Source organism: Muntiacus reevesi, chromosome X, assembly GCF_963930625.1.
Source record: "Muntiacus reevesi chromosome X, mMunRee1.1, whole genome shotgun sequence".
NCBI lineage: Eukaryota > Metazoa > Chordata > Mammalia > Artiodactyla > Cervidae > Muntiacus > Muntiacus reevesi.
The window spans coordinates 143736771-143761193 of NC_089271.1; the positions used below are offsets into that span (position 1 = coordinate 143736771).

Below are 24423 nucleotides of genomic sequence, written 5' to 3' on the forward strand. Positions count from 1 at the left end.
AAACAGTGACAGACTATCTTCTTGGGCTCCAAAATCACTGCAGATGGTCACTGTAGCCATGAAATTAAAAGATGCTTGCTCCTTGGAAGAAAAGCTATGACAAACCTAGACAGCATATTAAAAAGCAGAGACATCACTTTGCCAACAAAGATCCATCTAGTCAAAGCTATGTACGGTTTTCCAGTAGTCATGTATAGATGTGAGAGTTGGACTATAAAGAAGGCTAGGTGCCAAAGAATTGATGCTTTCAAGCTTAGGTGCTGGAGAAGACTCTTGAGAGTCCCTTGGAGATCAAATCAATCACTCCTAAAGGAAATCAACCCTGAATATTCACTGGAAGGACTGATGCTGAAGCTGAACTTCCAATACTTTGGTCACCTGATGCGAAGAGCTGACTCATTTGAAAAAGACCCTGATGCTGGGAAAGATTGAGGGCAGGAGAAGGGGATGACAGAGGGTGAGATGGTTGGATGGCACTCAATGGACATGGAGAGAAGGAACTGGCAACCCACTCCAGTATTCTTGCCTGGAGAATCCTGTGGACAGAGAGAGGAGCCTGGTGGGCTGCTGTTCATAGGGTCACATAGAGTCGGACATGACTGAAGCAACTCAGCATGCGTGCATGCATTGGAGAAGGAAATGACAACCCACTCCACTATTCTTGCCCGGAGAATCCCAGGGATAGGAGAGCCTGGTGGGCTGCTGTCTGAGGGGTCGCACAGAGTCAGACACAACTGAAGCAACTTAGCAGCAGCAGCAGCAATGGACATGAGTTTGAGCAAACTCCAGGAGGTAGTGAAGGACACGGAAACTTGGCATGCTGCAGTCCATTGGGCCACAAAGAGTCAGACAGGACTGAGCGACTGAACAACAACAGGAGAGCAACCAGAAAACAGATGATAAGATGGCAGTAACTAAATCCTCATCTATCAGTAACCACCCTATATGTAAATGGATTGAATTCACCAATCAAAAGATACAGTGGCTGGATGGATTAAAAAGCAAGACACAATTATATGTTGCCTCCAGGAGACTCATCTCAACTCTATAAAGAGAAACATAAGGTCAAAATGAAGGCATGCAAGATGATGCTTCAAGCAAAGGGGAGACAAAAGAAAGCAGGTGTAGCCATATTCATATCAGACAAAATAGACTTCAAGCCTAAAATTGAACAAGTTAGAAGAAATGGATAGATTTTAGAATCATACAAGCTTCTAAGACTGAATCATGAAGAAACAGAAAATCTGAATAGACTGATCAGTAAAATGATCAAACAATAGAAAACCACCCCCAAACCAAAACTCCAGGACAGACAGCTTCATAAGTGAATTCTACCAAACATTCAAAGATGATTTAATACCTATCTTATAAAATTCTTCCAAAAAATTGAAGGGAATGCTTCCTAATTTAAAATGTCCATATCACCTAAAGCAATCTACAGATTCACTATAATTCCTATCAAAATCCCAAAGACATTTTTCCCAGAAATAGAACAAAAAATTCAAAAATTTATTTGGAGCCACAGTAGACCCCAAATAATCAAAGCAATCATGAGAACAAAACTGGAGGTATCATACTTCCTGATTTCACACTATATACACAGCTATAATAATCAAAACAATATGATATTGGCAGAAAAATTGACACATCAATCAATGAAACAAAACTGAGATCTCAGAAATAAACTCATACATATATGAACAATTTATTTATAACAAGGGAACAAAGAACATACAATGGTGGAAGAAGTCTCTTCAATAAATGGTATTGGGAAAACTGGACAGTCACATGCAAAAAAATGAAACTGGACCACTATCTTCCACCACACAAAAAATTAACTCAAAATAAAGACAAGACTTGAATGTAGGTCTTGAGATCATAAAACTCATAGAAGAAAACATAGGCAGTATGATCTTTGACTTTGGTTTTAGAATTATCTGTATAGATAGGTCTCCTCAGGCAAGGGAAACAAAACCAAAAATAAACACAAATGGGACTACATTAAACTAAAAAGTTTTTGCATGGCAAAGAAAACCAGCAACAAAATGAAAAGACAACTTACCAAATCAGAGAAGGTATTTGCAAATCACATATCCCATCAGGAGTTAAGATACATAATATACAAAAAATTCACACAACTCAGCTTCAAAAAAATAAACAATCTAAATAAAAAATAAGCAGAGGACCTGAATAGACTTTTTTCCAAAGAAGTCATACAGATAGTCAACAGCGACAGGAAAAGATGTTCAACATTACTAATTATCAAGGAAATGCAAATGAACACCACAATGAGATTATCATCTCAAACCTTCACACCTGTCAGAATGTCTGTTATCAAAAAGACAGCTGGGACTTCCTTGGCGGTCCAGTGGTTAAGACTCTGTGATTCCACTGCAGGGGGCATGGGATTGATACCTGTTTGTGGAACTAAGATCCTGCAAGCTTCATGGCATGGTCAAAAAATTTACAAAATAGAAAAGATACATGCACTCCTATGTTCACAACAGCAATATTGGTAACAGCCAAGATAATGCAAATAATCTAAGTGCTCATCACAGATGGATAAAGATGTTGTATATACAGTGGAATACTACTCAGCCATAAAAAGATGAAATCTTATCATTTGTAACAACATGGATGGACCCGGAGATTATCATACTAAGTGAAATAAGTCAGACTAGGAAAGACAAATACTGTATGATCTCCCTTATATGTAGAATTAAAAAAAGACAAAAATGGTTATTTTCTTTTTGTAATTCCCTACTTTAAACTTACATTCAATTAGTCCATGCTGAACATGGCAGATAAGATCTTATGTTATGTGTTGAACTGTGCCCCCTCAATATTCACACTGAAGTCCTAACCCCCATTACTTTGGAATTTGACCTTACTTAGATATAGGGTCACTGAAGATGTAATTTAGTTAAGATGTGGTCATATTAGAGTAGGGTGGGCCCCTAATCCAATGACTGATGCCCTTATCACATGGGGAAATTTGGACACAGAGATTGGAGTGATATTTATACAAGCCAAGGAAAGCCAGAGATGGCTAGCAAATCACCAGATGCTAGGGGTAAGGCGTGGGGCAGACTTTCTCACAGCCCTCAAAAGGAATCCATTCTACTGATACCTTGATTTTGGACTTACAAAGCTGTGAAACAATAAATTTCTGTTGTATAAGTCAGTTTGTGGTACTTTGTTATAGCAGCCCTAGAAAATTAATACAGATTTTGGTATCACTAAGTGGTGTGCTGCTATAACAAATACATAAAAACATAGAAGTGGCTTTGGAATTGGGTATTAAGTGAAGGGGGCTTTCCCGGTGGCTCAGCAGTAAACAATCCACCTGCAATGCAGGAGATGCCAAGAGATATGAGTTCATTCCCTGGGTTGGGAAGGTTTTTGAGATGCATAACATAAAAAGCCTAGATAGCCCTCAAGAGAATGTTGGTAGAAATATGGATTTTGAAGGACAATTTCTTGAGAACTCTGAAAGAAAAGGAGTGGTAGAGAAAGTTTCTGCTGTCTAAGAGAATACATTCAGTGTCATGAACAGAACTAGAAATGTTAATGCAAATTTTGCTTCTGGTAAGGTTTCAGACAGAAATGTTATTGGAAACTGAGTGAAAGATAATCCTTAATACAAACTGGCAGAATACGTGGCCAAACTGTATTCTGTTGGATGGAAAGTGAAACATGTATAAGATGAACTTGTAAAGTTAGATGAAGAGATATCTAAGCAAAGTGTTGAAGACACAGTCTGGTTTCTTCTTGATGCTTATAGTAAAATACAAGAAGGGAGAAGAGTTGAAAAGGAATTGTTAAGAAAAAAAGAATCAAGGAATTCCCTGGAGGTCCAGTGGTTAGGACTCCACACTTTCACTGTCAAGGGCCTGGGTTCAATCCCTGGGTGGGGAACTAAGATCCCACAAGCTGTGCAGCATGGCCAAAAAAATGAAATAAAAACAAAAAAAGAACCATCAATACTTGAAAAATTATCAGCCTCTCAATATTGGAAAACATATGAAAGCTTGCTTTGGGAAGCATACTAAGAGCATTGCTAGATAACTATTTGCCCAAGAGATTACAACTTGTGGATCCAGTCAACCAACTCAGTGGGCATGCTATTAGCTTCAACTGAAAGGGACATAGGTGGGAAGAAATGCAGGAATGCAATGCCATTGGACTTCTGGGATTCTACAGTCAGGAAATGAGCTGACAGAGATATCTAGCTGTGATCAAGTACTATCCTTCAAGAAAAGGGAAAAATGACCCTGATTTCCTCCATTCTAGAAGGCAGGGACACCTCCTGAATTCCAGAAGCCAGGGCCACTTTCTCAGTTCCAGAGTGCAGTACCACCACTCAGTGCCATGGGGGTGGGGCTGCCATCTCAGTGGGCCCAAAGGACACAGTACTCTGCCAGAGAGGATAATTCTGGGGCCTTAAGGTCAAATGGTATTTGCCTTGCTAGGTTTCAAATTTGCCTGTGACCCATAACCTCCTTTTTCTTCCCAATTTCTCCCTCTTGAAATGGGAATACTTATCCTATGTCTGTCCCACCATTGTATTTTGGAAGGTAATATGTCTAGTTTCATAGGCTCACAGATGGAAAAGAATTTTGTTCCAGGGTGAAACACCCTGCATCTTATCCATATGAGATTTATATGATATTTAGGAATGAGAGTTAATACTGGTATAGAGTAAGACTTTGGGGGATGTTCTGATAGAGTGAATGTATGTTATATGTGAGAAGGACATGAGTTTTTAGAGGGCAGACTGTTAAGGACTGAATTATGTTCCTGCCAAACACCACCCTGACTACCAATATGTAACCAATTACATGTTCAAGGACCATAAGAATATGACCTTATTTGGAAGTAGGGTCATTGAAGATGTAATCAGTTAAAATGAGTTCATACTAAAGTAGACTGGTACTCCAGAGTGAGTCCCTAATCCAATATGGTTGGTGTCCTTAAAGGAAAACTTGGACACATATATACCCACAGGGAGAATACCATGTGAAGACCAAGGCAGAGATTCAAGTGATAACTTCCATAAGCCAAGGAATGCTACAGATTGCCACTAAACCACTAGAAGCTAAGGAAGATGCATGGAACAGAGTCTTCCTCATAGCCTTCAGAGGGAACCCACCCTGCCTATACCTTGATTTTGGACTTTGGCAGCCGTAGAAAACTATACAACTTCTAGTAGCACTGCTCATTCTATGGGATAGAAACAAATGAAAAAGCATATGCTATGTATATACTTAATACAAATGACTTACTGTTTGCCACTTGGGGTTTGCATAATTTTTTTCTTCGTGACAGGGCTTGAACTTGCATGTGCAGAACGACAACATTGAGAACTCCCAGAACCATCATCGTGATGACGTTTACCATCTTTTTCCTGACTTTGACTTTCTTTTCTAGCTGCTTCGGATGTTGAGGGTCGGTTAGCATTCTAAAACCAAAAATTTGAAGAAAACATTTTAAACTAATTCACAAAAATTATTTCTCTCTTAAAAGACTCTACACTTTTAGTGTATTCATTTTTCATAACTTGAGTTGTGACAAAACTTTGTAATCATAACAATGCTTTTATAAAGTTGATTTATCTTAATCTAACTGCTAGTAACATATTTCAAAAAGAAAAACAAAAGTCTTTCTTATATAACTGTAAAGTTGGATTAGATGCTTCTTTCCATAAGAATAGTAATCTTAGAAATAACTTTTAAAAACATAAACTCATGAAAAAAATTAACTTGTCTTGATTTTGCCTAGAGTCCAGAAGTGGCCTCTTCTATAGCATTTATCCTCCAAGAGTCACTGCTACCTCTTAATAAAATCTGGGTAGAACTGCCAAGTCTGACAATAGAGCTAAAAATTTTCAGTAGGAATGTACCTATACTTTCGGCCTGGACAAAAGGTAAGAAATGAATGTAATCATAAATACCACCTGGAAATCTAAATAAAGGTTATCATGACAGGCTCATATTACATAGAAAGCAAAAACAAGATACCAAGTTTGGAGGGCCTAGGGAAATATCAGAGGCTGTGACTTTCAGTCCAGATTGCTCCAAAATAAATGACATAAAAAGAAAACAAACTAAAAATGAAGCTTTTCCTTTTAGGTTTACATCATTAAGAGTTAATATATGTGAGTTCTGAATGAATTATACAAGATGTAATACCAGTTGTGATTACAAACACAGTGCTTTCAGAGATATACTGTTAATCCTCTGGCACCATACCCGTAGTGTTTCAGATGCTGAGGCACTTTCAGTTGCACTGTTACGCGGGACATACTTTATAACGGTAATTATTCCCTGAATTGCAATGCGCTTTTGTTCCCTATACTGCAAGTCTTCAATCTCCACCTTTACTTCACTTAGAGCTGTCAAGAGTGATTCAACTGCAAAAGAGTAATTCCAAGGAAATTTTAAGTTTTAAAGAACTGAAATGACAAAAATAAGAATTAGATTTGCAATGTAATTTCACAACATGAAAATTATAAACTTGCTACATAACTTAAATATGTGAGACTTTGTGCTTATATTTGGCATCCCCTTATGTAATGTCGGTAAAACTAACAAAACATATTTCAGTTAAATTGTGATACAGTCTTCTAGTCTGGTGTCTTAATTTGAAACAGAAATTTTACATATTAAATGTAATTTATATATCATACTTCAAACTATAAAGTGGTTCTTAGCCATTGCATAGAAGCACATGTTAATATATTCTATATTCTATATGTTATATATAGCATATACTACATATTGCTGGCATTATGAAGTATAGAAGGATGCCAATATTTAGCTGATGATAGATCAGTATTTCAAAGTTTCTTTTTTTCTAAAGCTGTGCAATTATCCCATAGCTTGTCAAAAAGAATATATGCTAAACCTTTCAACTATCACATTTTAATTCTACTAAAATAAATTAACGTTGTCTCTCATCAGTACTTATTCTGAATTTCACTAATTTTGATATCATTTTTATTTAAAGGTGGAGCCTCAACTGTGTTATATCCAATACACAGTCATCCATAAGTTTTGCAAACCTGCGGATACAAAGAGCCAACTGTAATCACTATATATCCCTTATGTAAGGCATTTGAGCATCTGTAGATTTAGGTATCCATGGGGCTCCTTGAACCAATCCTCTATGGATACCAAGGGATATCTATGTATCATTCCATAAAAGTGGCCTAATACAGTTTTCTGTATCTTGATATCAAATTGTCCAATGTTTCCTTTCATATGTTTAATCTAAATAATGTTATAGGAGTTGGGATCTACCAACTCAGATTTTATCTCAAAGACCTTAAATCAAGATATTATCTCCATTTAGTCAGTCTATATTCCTTTTTTCTTACAGTCTAATAAAATCAAAATATCCACCTTTATGGGACATGACATATGTTTTTATATCTTGATAAAGATAAAATTATTAACAGTGAGTGTTGCTACATTTTGGCCTACTCAAACTAAAGAATAAAGATGACTAAATGACAAGCATATACCATACATATAGCATATAATCAAAAACGACTAGTAATTTCATCATTACCTTTAAGAGAACTACTATACTTCAAAAATGTCTCTGGCACTGGTGGATAGGGGTAATATCCACCCATAACAGTATTCTTCACTTCACCAGAATCGTTCTTCGCTTTAATCCACTGAATAAAGTTTTTTACCTTGGCATCATTGGTACACGGCTGGCCTTTATGACCTCATTGCATGAAGGGTAAAAAATAAGGGGAAAAAAAAAACAAATCACTGTAGTAAACTGCCTGGACATTTTTGTGTATAAAAACATTTTAATAGAAGATCAATCTTATGTCACCAAGAAAAGAAGTCAATTTATTCACTATGTAGCACATAATTATACTAAATATGCATACAAAAATTATCAAAGATGGTTAATAAATCCTAAATCTAGAAGGAAATCAAACATATTACAGTTTCAGTGGACTACACTGTAGCTGTCTGTAGGATACCAAAAAAAGCCAGAAGAGAAAGAAAACTGATAGCCTGGACTTTTCTAACTATCCAACTGGTTAGCATCTTCTTAACCAATTTTTATGTATTAACCTGAAGGTATGATAGCACATATGAACTAAATTTTCTGTGAATATAGCTCAGCATTTAAATTCATGCTTTTGAAATGTACTTAAGTGTCATCTACATCTGATATTATTGGTATATATTAGATCTGATATTATTCATATTTATAAAATGAGGTATAAACAAAGATGTGTATTACATCCTTCCTAGGACTCTTCTTTGACAAATTTCCTAATTACCAAGATGGTAGCATTCTAGTAAGTACAACATTCCACAGTACTCTCACTCATCTGATTTTCTTGCCCACACTATCAGAGGGAATGGAAAAAAATAATAAACTTGTAGATAAGCAGTGACACTTTGCTTGTTATGTAAGTAAAATGCAAGTCTGGGGACCAAAATTTAACATACATTTTCATTTTAATATTTTAAAACTACTGTTAGTTGAATCCTTATTGTGATACAGGGCCAAACAGTCTTCAATCTATGAAGCCATTTATGATTATCTAATTTAACATTAAGAAGGAATTAAAGTTAACCAAAGGACATAAAATTCTTCAGAAGTCAGAAAATCGTTGCTTGAACTGTAAATCATCTTGAAGCAATAGATTTCATAGGCTGTATATTCTTTGTTGGGGCTTCCTGGTGCTCAGATGGTAAAGAATCTGCCTGCAATGCAGAAGACCCAGGTTCGATCCCTGGGTTGGGAAGATCCCCTAGCGAAGGGAATGGCAACCCACTCCAGTATTCATGCCTGGAGAATTCCATGGACAGAGGAGCCTGATGGGCTATACAGTCCACGGGGTTGCAAAGAGTCAGACACGACTGAGCAACTACTGTGCACACGCGTGCACACACACACATATTCTTTGTTAAACCAATCTTATAGTGAAGGAGATCAAAATAAGGCTATCTTGTGTTTGAATGTTATAAAAGAAAATTCAATTTAATGAAGAGAAAATATATTAGATTTCCAATTAAGTATATACAAAGAAATTGCTTACCAGTAAGAAATATATGACTCTCGTTTGTAGTGGTCAGGTAAAGCAGTTTAGGTACTTGAGCATCATTTTTGACAACTTTCAGCTGTGTACACATGAAATGTGTCACTGCAGGAAAAGAAAACACTTATGAAATTATTTTTGCATTTCAAAGGGAAATACCTAGATCACGATCTAACAGAGTGCTTCTCAAGTTTTATTGAACTTGGGAATCACTTGGGAAAATTGTTAAAATGTAAATTCAGATTCAGTAGTTTTAGTGTGGGGCTTGAAATTCTTTGCTAGTGAGATCTTAGGTGATACTAGTGCTGTTAGCCCTTTGACCACACTTGGAGCAACAAGGATCTAACACTTCTCCTTTAGGAAGTATTAATATAGCAGCTGCACATAACTGAAGGCCCTGCTTGCTGGACAGTTGAAGAGCAAAAGTCTTATAATTGGCCACACAACAGAGTGTGAACCATTATTTCCTACAGAGAAAAAAAACTGAGCTTCTCCATGATGTTTTCACTGATTAACCCAATCTAACCTTGATCCCCGAAATTACTCTCTCTTTCTATCAGATAGAGCTACACACTATTAATGTGAACTTGTTTATGCAAGTGTTTTAATTGTGTTTCTCTCAATTAGACTTTAAATCTCAAAGACAGGGCTTCTACCACGTATTCTTTTCTGTTGGCTTTCCTCACCAACTAGATAGACTAAAAAGAATCCTTGAAAATAAGATTATCGTGTCTTCAGATTTCAACCACTTTCAAAAGCTATCAACTGTTCTTTAACTATCAGGTTATTTAGGAAGAGTTTACTTATCCAACAATATCTTTAAAATTTTAACTTACCATGTGCCAAAACAGTTGTCTAACAAATTAGGAAATGAAGAAATAAAACAAATACTTGCAATTTCCTATCAACAGTAAGCTCTCATTTGAGAATAAATATTTCCCTAGAGCATGATAATATCTATAAATTTATTTCGTATCTCTCATTTACTAGTTCTTTAATTTGGAGCAATGCAAAGAAATAAAATCCGTTCAAATGACTGAGAATAATTCTCTTGATTTATATTGTTTTTCATTTATTTCAAAAACTGTACAAAGATGTGAGTATTCATGATTGAAGATGCTGACATAAGAATACTAAAGAAATCTCTCATTTTAATTTCATGATTGCTAAAAATAAGACATTTGAACCTAACACCTTCTAGCTGTTTAAAATCTCTCTTGACCTTTATTTCCTCACCCATAAATTTGTAAAAACATCACTTCTTTAAAAGGTAACTGCAAGTACAAAATTAATTAACATTTATGAGCAACTAATATATAGTAAGCAGTGAAAAAAATTTCCCCTTAGTTCTTCACTTTCCTTAATGAAAAGTAAAAAAGGTGGCCCTGGGCCAGCAGTGCCCAGCACGCACACACCATGGGCCTTCCACAGCACCATGAATCGCCAAAGCCTGTGATTCTGAGCACACACACGTACAAAGTAAAACAGATGCTCTACTACCAAAGGATTCTGGTACTGTTCCAGAAGATCCTTAGTCATGTTCTCCTTCATAGGCCTGAAGTTCCTTAATATTCACCATCTATTTCACAATTTTTTCCTTCACTCTTAGTCAAAAGATGAAAATGAACAGTGATTGTTGTCAACTCTTGTACTAGAGTAAATCTCATTAAGCTCCATATAAACTTTTCTTAAAAGATATATTTCATGTTTCCATAAGATATAGAATGTGACTACATGGCAACATTTCTGTGAAAAATCACTTGCCAAAACCTGTGTCTGTTAGCTATTAAAACAGCTACAGCGGCTATAAAGAGAGAGGGACCTGGCCATAAAACCCATCTAAATTGTCATGAGCTATCATCACTATCAACCATCTATGCCCTGAGAGAAGCTATATGAAAGGTCAAAGCCCCACTTACCTTGGAAACCCATACCTTGGTTTTGGTCAAAACTCCCCTTCTGCTCTCCCCTTCAATCATAGTTGGGGAAATATTTAGTTCTATTCATATATATATATATATATAAAATTTAATCTCACAGGCATAAGATGGATTCTAATGAGGTAATATCTGAATAGTGGGTAATACTATTTTACAATAGAGAATAAAGGGGTAGCAGAACAGCCCCATATATAGTCTCTCGGTATCCCGATGTTCTACCATCTCTATGTTGTTGCTGATCAAAAAAAATACATGTAGTCAAGATTGAGAATTTTCCCAATTTTGGCAAGCATTTAACAATCAGTATTTCATTCATATAGTCATTTGGAAAATAGCTCACCATATCTAAACTAGCTTTATGTTACAAATTCAAACAACGAAAAATTTCACTGAAGTTGTTATAAGAAAGTATTAAATATATTTTTCCTCATCAAAATAGATTTGTAGACTAAGTTGTTACATAAAATACATAGTAGGACATACTTTAAATGTAGGACATACTTTAAATGTCTTGAAATAAATAAAAGAAGTGGAAAAAATACCTATGTATATGAATAATAAGGGGAAAAATCAACACCAAAGTAAGTAAAATATTGACCAGGTAGTTTAACACCATTAACCTAATATTAATTTCATACTCAAAGGACATCATACTTACCACTGTCATTATTTAATTACATAGTTTCCCAATCCTCTCCCAGTTAATTCTACATTAGTAAAGTTTTCATTGTCTTAAATGGGGTCTATTAATTCAATTTCCAAATGGATACAAAGGAAACGGTCTATGCTTTAGTTTCACTGAATTTTAAGCTTTTATGTCTAAAATGCTAAAAGTGAGAATTGAAAAAAACTAGTTTCAATCCCAAATTAATTCTGAATAGAAAACCAGAAGACAGCTAGTATCTATAATACCATTTATAATATTAATATAGAAAAAATGTATATGTGCTATCAGACTGCTTGAATTTGCTAGCTCAATATCATGGCATTTTAAGTTAGTATACTCTACTATTTTTTTCAGTTAATGCTCCCATTTCCAAATATAAAACAATAATAATATTTGAACTGAGTACTTGGGTAAATATGTTCAAAGATTTCTGGCTGAGATGTTGAAAACAGCTCCACTATAAATGGTTGTTCTGAAGTCCCGTCAGCAATGTGAATCCAGCGATATGACCAAAAATCTTCACGGCTATCTATAGGGATAGAACATTAGAATAAATGAAGACAATGGATTATGCACATATGAACACAGAATTATTCACTGAAATACATTTTATGACTTTCAATATCAAAAGCTTACCCTTCTTTTTTGACCGCTGGACCCTTCCTACAAAAACCAAGACGCCAATAACATCACAGATAGAATTATTTGGCATCTTATCCAGTTCTGATCTAAAAGAAGGAAAATTATTAAATAGATATCTTATTTTTAAACAGCAAAAGAGCATTCTACAAATATGAATGAAAATCATATCTCTTTAACTGCTACAGCATAATTTGGGGTAGATTTTGAGCAAATTATAATACCTTGTTTCAGTGACTAACAGTGAAAATAAATATTTGAGATATTTTACAAGAATCTATTTTACCTCGTAACAAAACGGTGATTTAATTTTGGCAATCTCCATTCTGGTTTCACCTGCTTTTCTGGGATGATAACTATATTAGTTGGAGGATCTCGAACATTCAGGCAGATTTCTGAAAAAGAAATATATTACTTTAATATGAAAACATATGAAATAATATACACATGTATATATCACACAGCAAAAAATAGATTGACTGCTTTGAGTCCACCACTAAACCTGAGAACTAGATTATCAATAGCTTTCTTCTATCTACTCTGACATTATCACATCCACTTATCTTTGCGTTTTACCATATACTTAAATTTTTAAAAAGTTTTTTTTTAAAAAAAAATCACTTAAGTGTTTTTGCCGAAATAGTACACTATTTGGATTTGTTTTTGAACTTTAAATGAATGGAGTAATACCATAATGTGGTATTTTAGGGCTACATTTTTTCCCACTTAACATTATGGTTTTAAAATTCATCCATGCAGCTGCATGCAGCATTTTTTCCTCATTTCTACTGCGAATAATGTTCCAGGGTGTTGATATACTACAATTCTATTTACTCCTCATCATATTGCTGGACATCTGGATTATTTCCAGCTTTTGTCATAACAAACAGTCACTATGAATTTTTTTCTACATATCTCCTTGTACACACAGGCAAACGTTTTCTAAGGTATTATATCCAGAAGGGGAACCCTGGATTATAAAATATGCAAATGTTCCACTCTATAGGATGAAGAAGTCTTCAGTCGTGTCCAACTCTTTGCGACTCCATGGACTGCAGGAGCCTACCATGCTCGTCTGTCCATGGGATTTTCCAGGCAAGAGTACTGGAGTGGGTTGCCGTTTCCTTCTCCAGAGGATCTTTCCAACCCAGTGATCAAATCCGGGTCTCCCGCATTGTAGGCAGATGCTTTGCTGTCTGAACCACCAGGGAAGTCACTCTATAGGATAATTTCAAACTGTTCTCAAGCAGTATTTATTAACTCTTCACTTAGTTTATTAATACTATAAATATTCATTATTATTTACTAAATATTAAATATTAATTTAAACTATTAACAGTTTCAGCAGCAATGTGCAAGAATTCCATTGAGCCACATCCTCTCCAAATTTTGGCTCTGTTAAATTTATTTATTTTGGCTGTACCACACAGCATATGGAATCTTAGTGTCCCCTGCAGTGGAAGCACAGTCTTAATCTCTGGATAGCCAGGGAAATTCCTAAATTTCTTATTTTTTGTCAATCTAACGATACAAAATGACAATCTGTCGTGGTCTTATTTTGTACTTCTCTTACTACTAATTATGTTCAACATTTCATATACCTATAGTCATCTACACATCCTCTTTCATGAAATACCTCCTAATATTTTTGAATTTTTTTTCTACTGGATTGTCTTTTTCTTGTTTGTATTAGTTCTTTATATATAGTGAATGCCTTTGTTGATTATACTATTGCAAACATCTTCACCCAGTTTTTGAATTTTTGGGGGGTGTCTTTTTTAAAATTATTTATTTTACTTTACAACATGTACTGGTTTTGCCATTCATTGACTTGAATCCACCATGGGGGTGTCTTTTGATGGACAAAAGTTCATAATTTTTGTTTTATCCTTTTAAAAATATTTTATTTATTTATTTGGCTGTGCTGGGTCTTAGTTGCAGCATGCAGGATCTTTTACCTGTGGCATGTAAACTCTTAGCTGTGGCATGTGGGATCTAGTTTACCGATCAGGAATAGCACCTGGGCCCTCTACACTGGGAGCACAGAGTCAGCCACTGGACCATCAGGGAAGTCCCAGAAGTTCTTAATTTTAATCTAGTTAAGCTTATTAATCTTTCTTTTATGGTTACCATTTCTGTGTGCTATCCAAAAGATGCTTCCTTATCCCAAAGGCAAACAGATACTTTCTAAAAAGTTTTGCCTTTCAGATTTAAGCATTTGATATGTCTGGCATTGATTTTTATAGGTATGATATAGGAATATAATGTCATTTTTTTCTCTTAATATTGAATGCTCAGTTGTGTCCAACTCTGTGACCCCATGGACTGTAGTCCACCAAGTTCCTCTGTCCATGGGGTTTTCCAGGTAAGAGTACTGGAGTGGGTTGACATTTCCTCCTCCAGGGGATCTTCCCAAGCCAGGAATGAAACCTGTATCTCCTACATTGGCAGGCAGATTCTTTACCACTATGCCACTGTTATCCTTAATAGAATTTACCTAAAGCTCTTATTTCATTTACATTTTCTGTCCTTAAAAGTTTCCTCATACCAAGTTCCTTTTCTTGCTGACAAATTTGTAATAACAAGCATTAATTTCAGATATTAATTTGATTCTAAATATTTCCCAGCTCATGTGAGCCTGAAACTCACTTAGCTTAATTTCTTTTGTATTTTCAATTGTTTGGTTTGTAAACACTTACTTTAATTTAAGTCAATTAAATAGAGCTCTTTTACAAATCAACCAAGGCAATGTTATCCAAAGTCAAAGACACATACACACACACAGAGACCTCAGTTCTTATTTCAAGATTTCAGTCCTGAGTCAGGTTCAGCAATGTAAAACCCATCAGTGTACAAAAGAAGTTGCATTAAAATTGGGTTTCTGACAGATGAAACAAGTTAAATTCACTTGACTAGATGGCTAAATATTTGCAGAAAAAGCATTTAGGATTTTTATTTATCTTGGACAAGCCAACTTCTAGTTTATCCCCTCTAAAATTTGCATTTTAAAAGACAGCAGAGATGAATGGTCCTGAGAAGACCAGATAGGACACTTGCATCTCAAAGATACAGGCAAGTCTTCCTAGGATGACTTTGTTTCCCCTTTTTGAAAATATTTACAAGCCTCTTAAGATAAACATGGAAGATTTGGGAAGTGGTAAAAGGATTGGTGGGTTTTGGATTAATTTTGGAGCCACCCTTATGGTCCTATAAAGATTACATTTGTAAAACAAGGATAGTTTTGTATTTCTTTTTTTTTAAAAAAGAATTGTGTGGCTACCTCAGTGAAACTGAAGGACTGACATACCAATTTACCTATGTTGGAAAGTTTTACTTTTCCTTTTACTTTTCCTTTTCTAGCTTAGGGAAGAAGGTCTCTTGGGGAGGCTCAGAGGCAACGCTTAGCCTCCTGTAAATCAATCTGGACCAAGGGGGAAAGAGGTGAAGGTAACAGGAAAGATAGGCTGAGGTATCCACCTCATAGTCTTGCCAGGAAGGCAGTGGCCAGGGAAAAGTGGGCTCAGTGTTAGGCTTGAACCAGATGTGTCTGGCATTGCACGGAAGTTGTCTTGTTGGGAGTGGATACCCTAGTAGCCTGGTCCATTCCGTGATCCACCTTATCCTGTCAAGGGAGTCTTCAAGCAGCAGGCACCCTAATTGCTTTTAAAAGTGCCTGACCTGTGCTTGTACAATTTTAATTGGTCTGGTTCTCAACTTAAGGCAGAAAGAAACGAGAGCCTTCACTAGCTTGGGTGGCAGATACTGTGGTACAGTGGGCTGCGGGGCCTTTGGAACACACCAGAGTAACCCTGGCCAGAGTTCCTCAGTTGCTTCCATAGCCACTTGCCTGTTCGCAGAGGGTTTGAGGAGAAAGAAACAAGGAAATGTAGAGGAAGCCTTAGAGGAAGCAGTTAGTATCAGATGTCTGTGCGTTACCAAAGTAACCAGAATAAACCAAAACCTAGCCAGTCAGAGAGTCACATTAACATGGCTTCCCAGTTCCATTAGACCTGTGACCTTTGTCCAAAATGTCAGAGTTTTCAAAACACATACATAACAAACACACAAACACAGATTGTCCTAGGAAGATCAGATAGAACATTTACATCTCCAAGACAGAAATGCAAGTTTCCCCCTAGAAAACTTTGTTAAAGTTTTGTCAAGTTTTTGTTTTCTCCTCATCGGATCATAAGGATGGGTCTACCAATCACTTAGGATTTTTCCTAGGGGACTTAGAGGTGGAACCTTAGAGGAAGCAATTAGTACAAAATATCTGTGCACTCAAAGCAAACAAACCAAACCAAATCACGCCAGCAGGAAGTTACCCAAAAAAAGCAAATGGCAAAGAGATGCCCAGAAATTAAAAAAAACAAATGGCAAGAATGCCCCAAATGTGACTTCCAAGTCCCACTAAGCCTGTGATGTTTATGCAAAACAGTGCCTTACAAACTGGGTGCCCTGTCTACAGGGAGAAACCCCTGAACTGGAACTGCATCAGTTCCTCAAATGGAAAACATCAAGAGACCTTGAGGTGCACCTTGGGGGACTTATCAAAATGCTAATGGGTGTCTCAATACACCAGATATCCTCTTTCTGATCCTCCAATATTTAGTGTTTTCTCAAGAGTGAAAGTTAGGGATGACACAGACAAGAGAAGTGAAAGTGTCCTTTAGGTGAAAGAAGCCTTGCCAGGGCAGCCTCTCCCCCATTCTCTGCTGCATCCTTGAAGTTCCACAGCTGAGTCTGTGGGTCAGGTGTGACTGGGGCTTTGCCCTGTGGCAGAAGTCTCTGGCTTACCCACCCACCAGCTGGTCAGCAGCAGTCCTGGAACACCTCCATACCAAGTAGCTAATCCTGCAGCAACCCAGGCCCACCCACCAGCAGGCTGGCACTAGCCATGGACCCAGTCAACAATCCCATCCCTTGCCCAGGGACTGGCTCCCACCTTCCAGTGGGCAGCAGCCTCCACACAAGATAGGGTCTGGCAGCCAACCAGGCCAGGAGCTGCCCTGCCTACCAGCACACCCATAGTAGTCATTCACAATAGGAGGGCTCACACAACCCACATAGGAGGCACCCCTAAGCATATAGTCCTGGTGATCCATGCTTATATGGTCAATTAATCCATGACAAAGGAAGCAAGAATATACAATGGGGAAAAACAGCCTCTTCAATAAATGACATTGGGAATACTGGATAGCTATATGCAAAAGAATCAAACTGGACTACTTTCTCACACCACATACAAAAATAAAACTCAAAATGGATTAAAGACTTAAATGTAAGACCTGAAACCCTAAAACTTCTAAAAAGAAAACAGAGGCAGTATGCTCTCTGACATTGGTCTTAGCATATATTTTTGGATCTGTCTCTTCAGGCAAGGGAAATGAAAACAAAAATAAACAAATGTGACCATGTCAAACTTTTGCAAAGCAAAGGAAACTATCAACAAAGTGAAAAGAGAGCCCATTGAATGTGAGAAGGTATTTACAAATGATAATTCAATAAGGGGTTAATATCCAAAATAGACAAAGAACTTATACAAATATCAAAGAAAAAAAACTAAATTAAAAGCTGGGAAGAGGACCTGAATAGACATTTATTTTTCTCAGACAACACAAAAATGACCAATGGACATGAAAAGATGCACAACATCACTAATCATTGCTGCTGCTGTTGCTGCTAAGTCGCTTCAGTCATGTCTGACTCTATGCAACCCCATAGACGGCAGCCCACCAGGCTCCCCCATCCCTGGGATTCTCCAGGCAAGAACACTGGAGTGGGTTGCCATTTCCTTCTCCAATGCAAGAAAGTGAAAAGTGAAAATGAAGTTGCTCAGTCGTGTCTGACTCTTAGCAACCCCATGGACTGCAGCCTACTAGGCCCCTCCGTCCATGGGATTTTCCAGGCAAGAGTACTGGAGTGGGGTGCCATTGCCTTCTCCGTCACTAATCATTAGGAAACTACAAATCAAAACCATGAGATACCACCACACACCTGTTAGAATGGCTATCATCAAAAAAGACAACAAATAATAGATGTTGGCAGGTATGTAAAGGAAAAGGTACCTTTGTGCACTGTTGGGATTGTAAATTGATGCAGCCCCTATATATATATATGCATTAGTATACTGTATTGGTCTTTGTCTTTCTGGCTTACTTCACTCTGTATAATGGGCTCCAGTTTCATCCATCTCATAAGAACTGATTCAAATGAATTCTTTTTAACAGCTGAGTAATATCCCATGGTGTATATGTACCACAGCTTCCTTATCCATTCGTCTGCTGATGGACATCTAGGTTGCTTCCATGTCCTGGCTATTATAAACAGTGCTGCGATGAACATTGGGGTGCACGTGTCTCTTTCAGATCTGGTTTCCTCGGTGTGTATGCCCAGGAGTGGGATTGCTGGGTCATATGGCAGTTCTATTTCCAGTTTTTTAACAAATCTCCACACTGTTCTCCATAGCAGCTGTACTAGTTTGCATTCCCACCAACAGTGTAAGAGGGTTCCCTTTTCTCCACACCCTCTCCAGCATTTATTGCTTGTAGACTTTTGGGTAGCAGCCATCCTGACTCGCGTGTAATGTTAAGTGGTCCTCATTTTAAAAAGGAGTGTTTCAGGACTTCCCTAGTAGTCCAGTCATTAAGACTCTGCCCTTCTGCTACAGAGGGCTCGGGTTCAATCCCTGGTTGGGGAACTAAGATCTGGTATGACACAAGGCATGGCCCCCCCAAAAAATTTTGGAGTGTTTCTAAATTTTCCCCTTAAGAGTTGTGTTTGTTTTCATTTGGTTTTGCAAACATCCTTTATCAGTTATGGAAAGTTCCTTTTCTTGCTATTTTCTTTTTAAAATTTATGAATGTGTGTAAAATTTTAGCAAATGACTTTTATGACTCTACTAGGACAACCTTCTTTAATCTATTAATGTGGTAGTGACACTTGTCTATTTTTGTAAGTAAAATCAACTTTGCATTGCTGGAAAACAATACAATTTAGTCACAATGTGTAATTATTTTTTTTTTACATATAGCTGAATTCAGTTTGCTAACCTTCAATTTTGTATATCTGTATATATGCTCATAGCTGAAGGTAGCCTTTAGTTTTCCTCATTCATAAAATTCTTACTTGGTTTTGATTATCAAGGTTATATTGCTAGCAAAGAATAAGTCAGAGAGTATACCTTCTTACTTTATTCTCTGGAAAATTTGGAATGATCCATTCCTTGAATGTTTGCTATAATTTGCCTATAAAATGATACCTGCCTGGTGGGTGGGTGGTGGGTGTGTGTGTGATTATTTTAAACCTCTAATTCACTTTAGTAGTTATAGAACTATCTGGGTTTCTTATTTCTTTAATGTCAATATTTTTCTAAGGATTTGCTATGTAGCAAACAAAGATTAAACCAGGATGAAGATGACTGCTTTCTCATTTTGCCTATTACTAAACATGTGACTACAAAATTCTCTTTTACTTTTTCATATATGAGTGAAGAAAGTTTGTATTACATGGTATTACCTTGCACCTAGAAAATAGTTTGCATTTTACAAAGCACTTTCATAGCCATAGTTACTCAGTTATATTCAAGGTCCCTCCCAGCTCTAAAATGCTAGGATTTCAAATGAATTAAAAATCTCCTTCACCCCAAACCAAAAACACTTAACGTTATTACCTCAATATGTATTATGTAATACAGTCTGAAAATCTCAAGACTTTAAAAGGTTTATTATTTGTGTATGTCAACTGAACACTATTTTGTATAAGACAGGACAGAACAATAAACAAAAAGGCAATATACAAAAATCATACACTGCCAGCAAATAATATGTCCTTTTTTTTACAACAGAATTTTCATCTTCATAAGCTTCCATTTATTTAGTTTCTTTAAAATTACATTAGTTTCTATAACTTATAACTATATGTGTAAGCATAAAAAAATAAACCAAGCTAAATTACCCCAACAGTTTGTGTTCCAACATCAACACCTAGAAGGCAGTGATAGTTACCACAGATCCTTATTTCTGTATGGACCAAACTGGCCTTCATTGCGTATTCATGTATTATCTCATAACATTTAAACTACCCTGTTCTTATTCCTAATCCTTACTTACGTTTTCTCCAATTCAACCCATTCTTACTCTCCAGACCATTCATTCTTTCCTCAACTACATTTCTGTTCATTTCCTCTCCCCTTCCATTCATCCTTTTTTTCTTACCGTTTACTGTCAGCAGTCTTTCATGTTAATGTAATTTGTTCATCCTACATATCTGTTACCCTGTTAGACTAATTATTTTTTAAATTGGAGGATAATTGTTGTGTTGGTTTCTGCTGTACAACATGAATCAGCTATAAGTATACATATATCCCCTCCTTCCCAAGCCTCCTCCCCACTCCTTAGGTCATAGGTCATCACAGAGGACCTGGTTGAGCTCCCTGTACTATACAGCAGCTTCCCACTAGCTATCTTTTTTACACAGAGTAATGTGTATGTTTCAATGCTACTCTCTTAATTCGTCCTACCCTCTCCTTCCCCTGCTGTGTCCACAGGCTATTTATGGTTAGATTAATTCTAAGGGTAGAATTCTATATTACTTATCTTTGTGTCCACAGTTTACAGAGCTTTTTTTTCCCTTTAAAAGATGATTAATCACACTGAGATTTTTAAAGATCATAGATCAATAGTTTTCAACCCTGACTGTACATTAGAATCCACCTGAGGAGTTTCAGAGACACATCAATGTGTGGTCCCCTCCTCAGAATAATTATTAATAATTCAAAATCTCTGAGTGTGGTGGTCATGGTTCTTTAAAGCTCCCCAAATGATACTACTGTATCAGTAGTATTGAGGTCCACTTATACACGAACACTAGGCAAACTATGGCTTGTAGACGGCTGCCTGTGTTTTGCAAATAAAAGTTTTACTGTAACACAGCTATGCCCATCCATTGACATATTATCTTTGGTTGCTTTCACTCAATAAAGACAGAGTTGAGTTGTTGTGAAAGAGACTATACTGTTTATACATCCTATAATATTTCCTATTCAGCTATTTATAGAAATAGCTCACTGACACTTGATGAAGAGGGAAAAAGTCCTATTACTTATTAAAAAGGTGTGGGATAAGAGACTGATGCTAACACTGATAAGTAAAACTGTTCTAAAGACTAAAAGGTGCATTTTAAACATATTATCATTAAGGCTCTCATTTTAAAAATGATTTCTGTATTTGTAATTATTCACTTAAAAATATAAATAGCTTCGCCTGGTGGGCTGCCGTCTATGGGGTCACACAGAGTTGGACACGACTGAAGTGACTTGGGAGCAGCAGCATATCTTAAAAAGAGAGTTTATGTTATGAAAATCTGGCCCTATAATTCTATGTAGCAGAGGTAGCATATAGCTCAATTCACTTTCACTGCTATGTTTTAACAACTATTTATCTACTGACCACATGCTGTCTATTGTCCCACTTTCCATATGTTTATAAGGTTTAGAAGCAGCTATTAGTACAGACTCATTTCTAGATTTGTCCACAGATATATAGAAACTGTGGTTGAAGTTAATTTTCTTTATATCAGAAAACACTGTATTTAGTAAAAAGAACATTAGGTTAAGTATGAGGAGAACTAGGTTTCAATTTTCACTATGCCAGTGATCCATTATATGACATCAACAAAGTCACTTACCTTATGTGCTATTAACAAAGAAAGTCTCAATTTTTACTCAAAAGCAATTTTGTCACCTGGAGATGCATGGTTGTGGGAAAGAATTTATGAATTGGCAGACACAATAATACACGTTTAGAATTAGCTTCCTCTTGCCAACTTTCACTATATTTTCTTAATTAAATCTCAACAGCAATCAGTTTATCTTCTCCTATGATAAAGAGTAATGTGATAATGGACTAGTCATACCAAATTAATTAATACCTTGTTCACCCAGCCAGATTGATGTCTACCATCAATAGCTGGTAGACACTAATACAGAATCGTATAAAATTGTCCTAAATATATGTTTCAGTAAACAGTGAACAAAGGCTACATTATCTGAACATTCGCTATGTCATTAATCTTAATAGGTCAGCTAGGGAGTTCAGAATACATAGAAATGCAAGTCCAGTATAAAACTATGACAAACTTATGCTTAAAACTGTTGACTGATGTGTTCTACAATTTTGAAAAATGGAAATTCAAAGAAGTCATATCTACACCTTAAGCAATCACTTAATATATTAATTCTAATGTTCCCCAAATAGTAAGGATGATGCCAAGATATCAATACTGTGATTTCAATACTAATTAGGAAGAGTCCTTTCAAGATTACAATAATTGGCAACATTTGAATACTGATCATAAGTTATATAACATTATTATATCAACTTTAAATTTCCTAGTTTTGACAGCTATATGGTGACTGTGTAATAGAATGTTCTTGTTCTGAGGAAATAGAGAGTAAAACATCACCAAAGTGTTTAGAGGTAAAGGGATATGTATATATGATGGCTGCCACTTACTCTCAAATGGTTCAGAGGTGAGATCTATCTATCTATAGTGGAGAAATGATAAAGTAAATGTTGCCAAGTGCTGAATCTGTGTGAAGGGTATACAGGAGTTCTTTATACTATTCTTTCAATTTGAAATTATTTCAAAATAGAATGTTGACAAAAGCCCTTTGAAATGGCACCCTGAAGTAACGAAACCTATATTCAAGTCACTAATTTAATATTTTAATACAAAAAAATGAAAGAAAAGAAAAATAAATAAATCCAAAGTGGCACTCATTCATTAATCAGTAATAAATATCTCAGATGCTTCTCCTTAACAAATGAATAAATATACTTATTAAGTGATTGCTCAAATTTTTTTATGGATAAAAGAATTTAAAGGTTTGTCAGATTCTAACAGCTTCAGTAGCTTTTAAGGTCTTTTGACTTTTGATATGGTACTTTGCAAATTTTTTTTTTTGTTGTTTTCTTTTTTTTATGTACTTTGCAAATTTATACAAACAAAATACTGATAAAATAACAAAGTCACTGAATACTTAACCCATTGTAGAAATTAGTTTGATCTTTGGATCCACAGGAAGAGGCTGCATCCTGAATGGATAACTCTTTTTAACAGAATAATCTTGAAGCAGAAGAACTAAACCAACATGCAGACTTTTGTACCACTCAGGACACAGGGTATTCCACATAATCACGGACACTGTGCCTGAGCTGTCAGCAACTTCCAAAAAGGTCTAGGAAAAAAAAAGAGTAAAAGCATATTTTACTTAATAAATGCATATTTGTTACTTTTACCTACATGGTGTTCAAATTTTATTTTTTAAGAATGAGAAAAAAAAAAGAATGAGGAAGCAAAATTATAGGAGATCCACTAAATAATTTATGATGTAATATGAGAGACTCTGTAATGATGAAAAGTTATGAATGAAGAACTTTTAGTAATGTGAGAAAATACTTAAGAAAATGTTAAATGATACAAAATATTATTTATACTGTGATTCCCATTTTGTAAGAAAATTTACTATGATATATGACATAGTTATACGCAATATATGATAGGGGACTTCCCTAGTGGCTCAGCAGTAAAGAATCTACCTGCTAATACAGGAGACACGGGTTTGATCCCTGGGTCGTGAATATCCCCTGGTGAAGGAAATGGCAACACACTGCAGTATTCTTGCCTAGGAAATCCCATGGACAGAGGAGCCTGGCAGGCCATAGTTCATGGGATCGCAAAGATTTGGACATGATTTGGTAACTAAATGACAACAGATACATGATAGGAATACATATACACATAGATGTGGTATATGTGACATACATATGCTATCACAGATATGTGCATATATGAGAGATACATACATGTATGTATATATATGATCTATACATACAAAACAGGGAAATAAAACACACTAATATTAACAGTGATTCTCACTGAGTGGTAGGATTTGGGTTGATATAATTTATCAGCTTTGTATATCTTTATACACTTCGCAAATTCCCTAGAAGTATGTATAACTTTTATTACAAAAGCTTAGCAAAGCACTCAAAATAATTTTTGATAATGTGGAAATACAGTAAAATGTTAAGTTTAAA

The 24423-nt window shown here is 36.0% G+C and overlaps 1 protein-coding gene across 2 annotated transcripts in view; it reads right to left on the bottom strand.

Annotated features, from left to right (window-relative positions):
- Nucleotides 1–24423, bottom strand: part of RADX (RPA1 related single stranded DNA binding protein, X-linked) — a 72847-nt gene that overhangs the window by 38124 nt on the left and 10300 nt on the right. For both annotated transcript variants that reach the window (XM_065916480.1, XM_065916479.1), the window contains exons 3-10: nt 23369–23561; nt 12609–12717; nt 12320–12411; nt 12090–12212; nt 9077–9181; nt 7573–7737; nt 6252–6412; nt 5286–5461 (exon numbers count right to left, since the gene is read on the bottom strand). In XM_065916480.1, the coding sequence (XP_065772552.1) occupies nt 5286–5461; nt 6252–6412; nt 7573–7737; nt 9077–9181; nt 12090–12212; nt 12320–12411; nt 12609–12717; nt 23369–23561 (1124 nt within the window). The remainder of the gene's footprint in view (nt 1–5285; nt 5462–6251; nt 6413–7572; nt 7738–9076; nt 9182–12089; nt 12213–12319; nt 12412–12608; nt 12718–23368; nt 23562–24423) is intronic.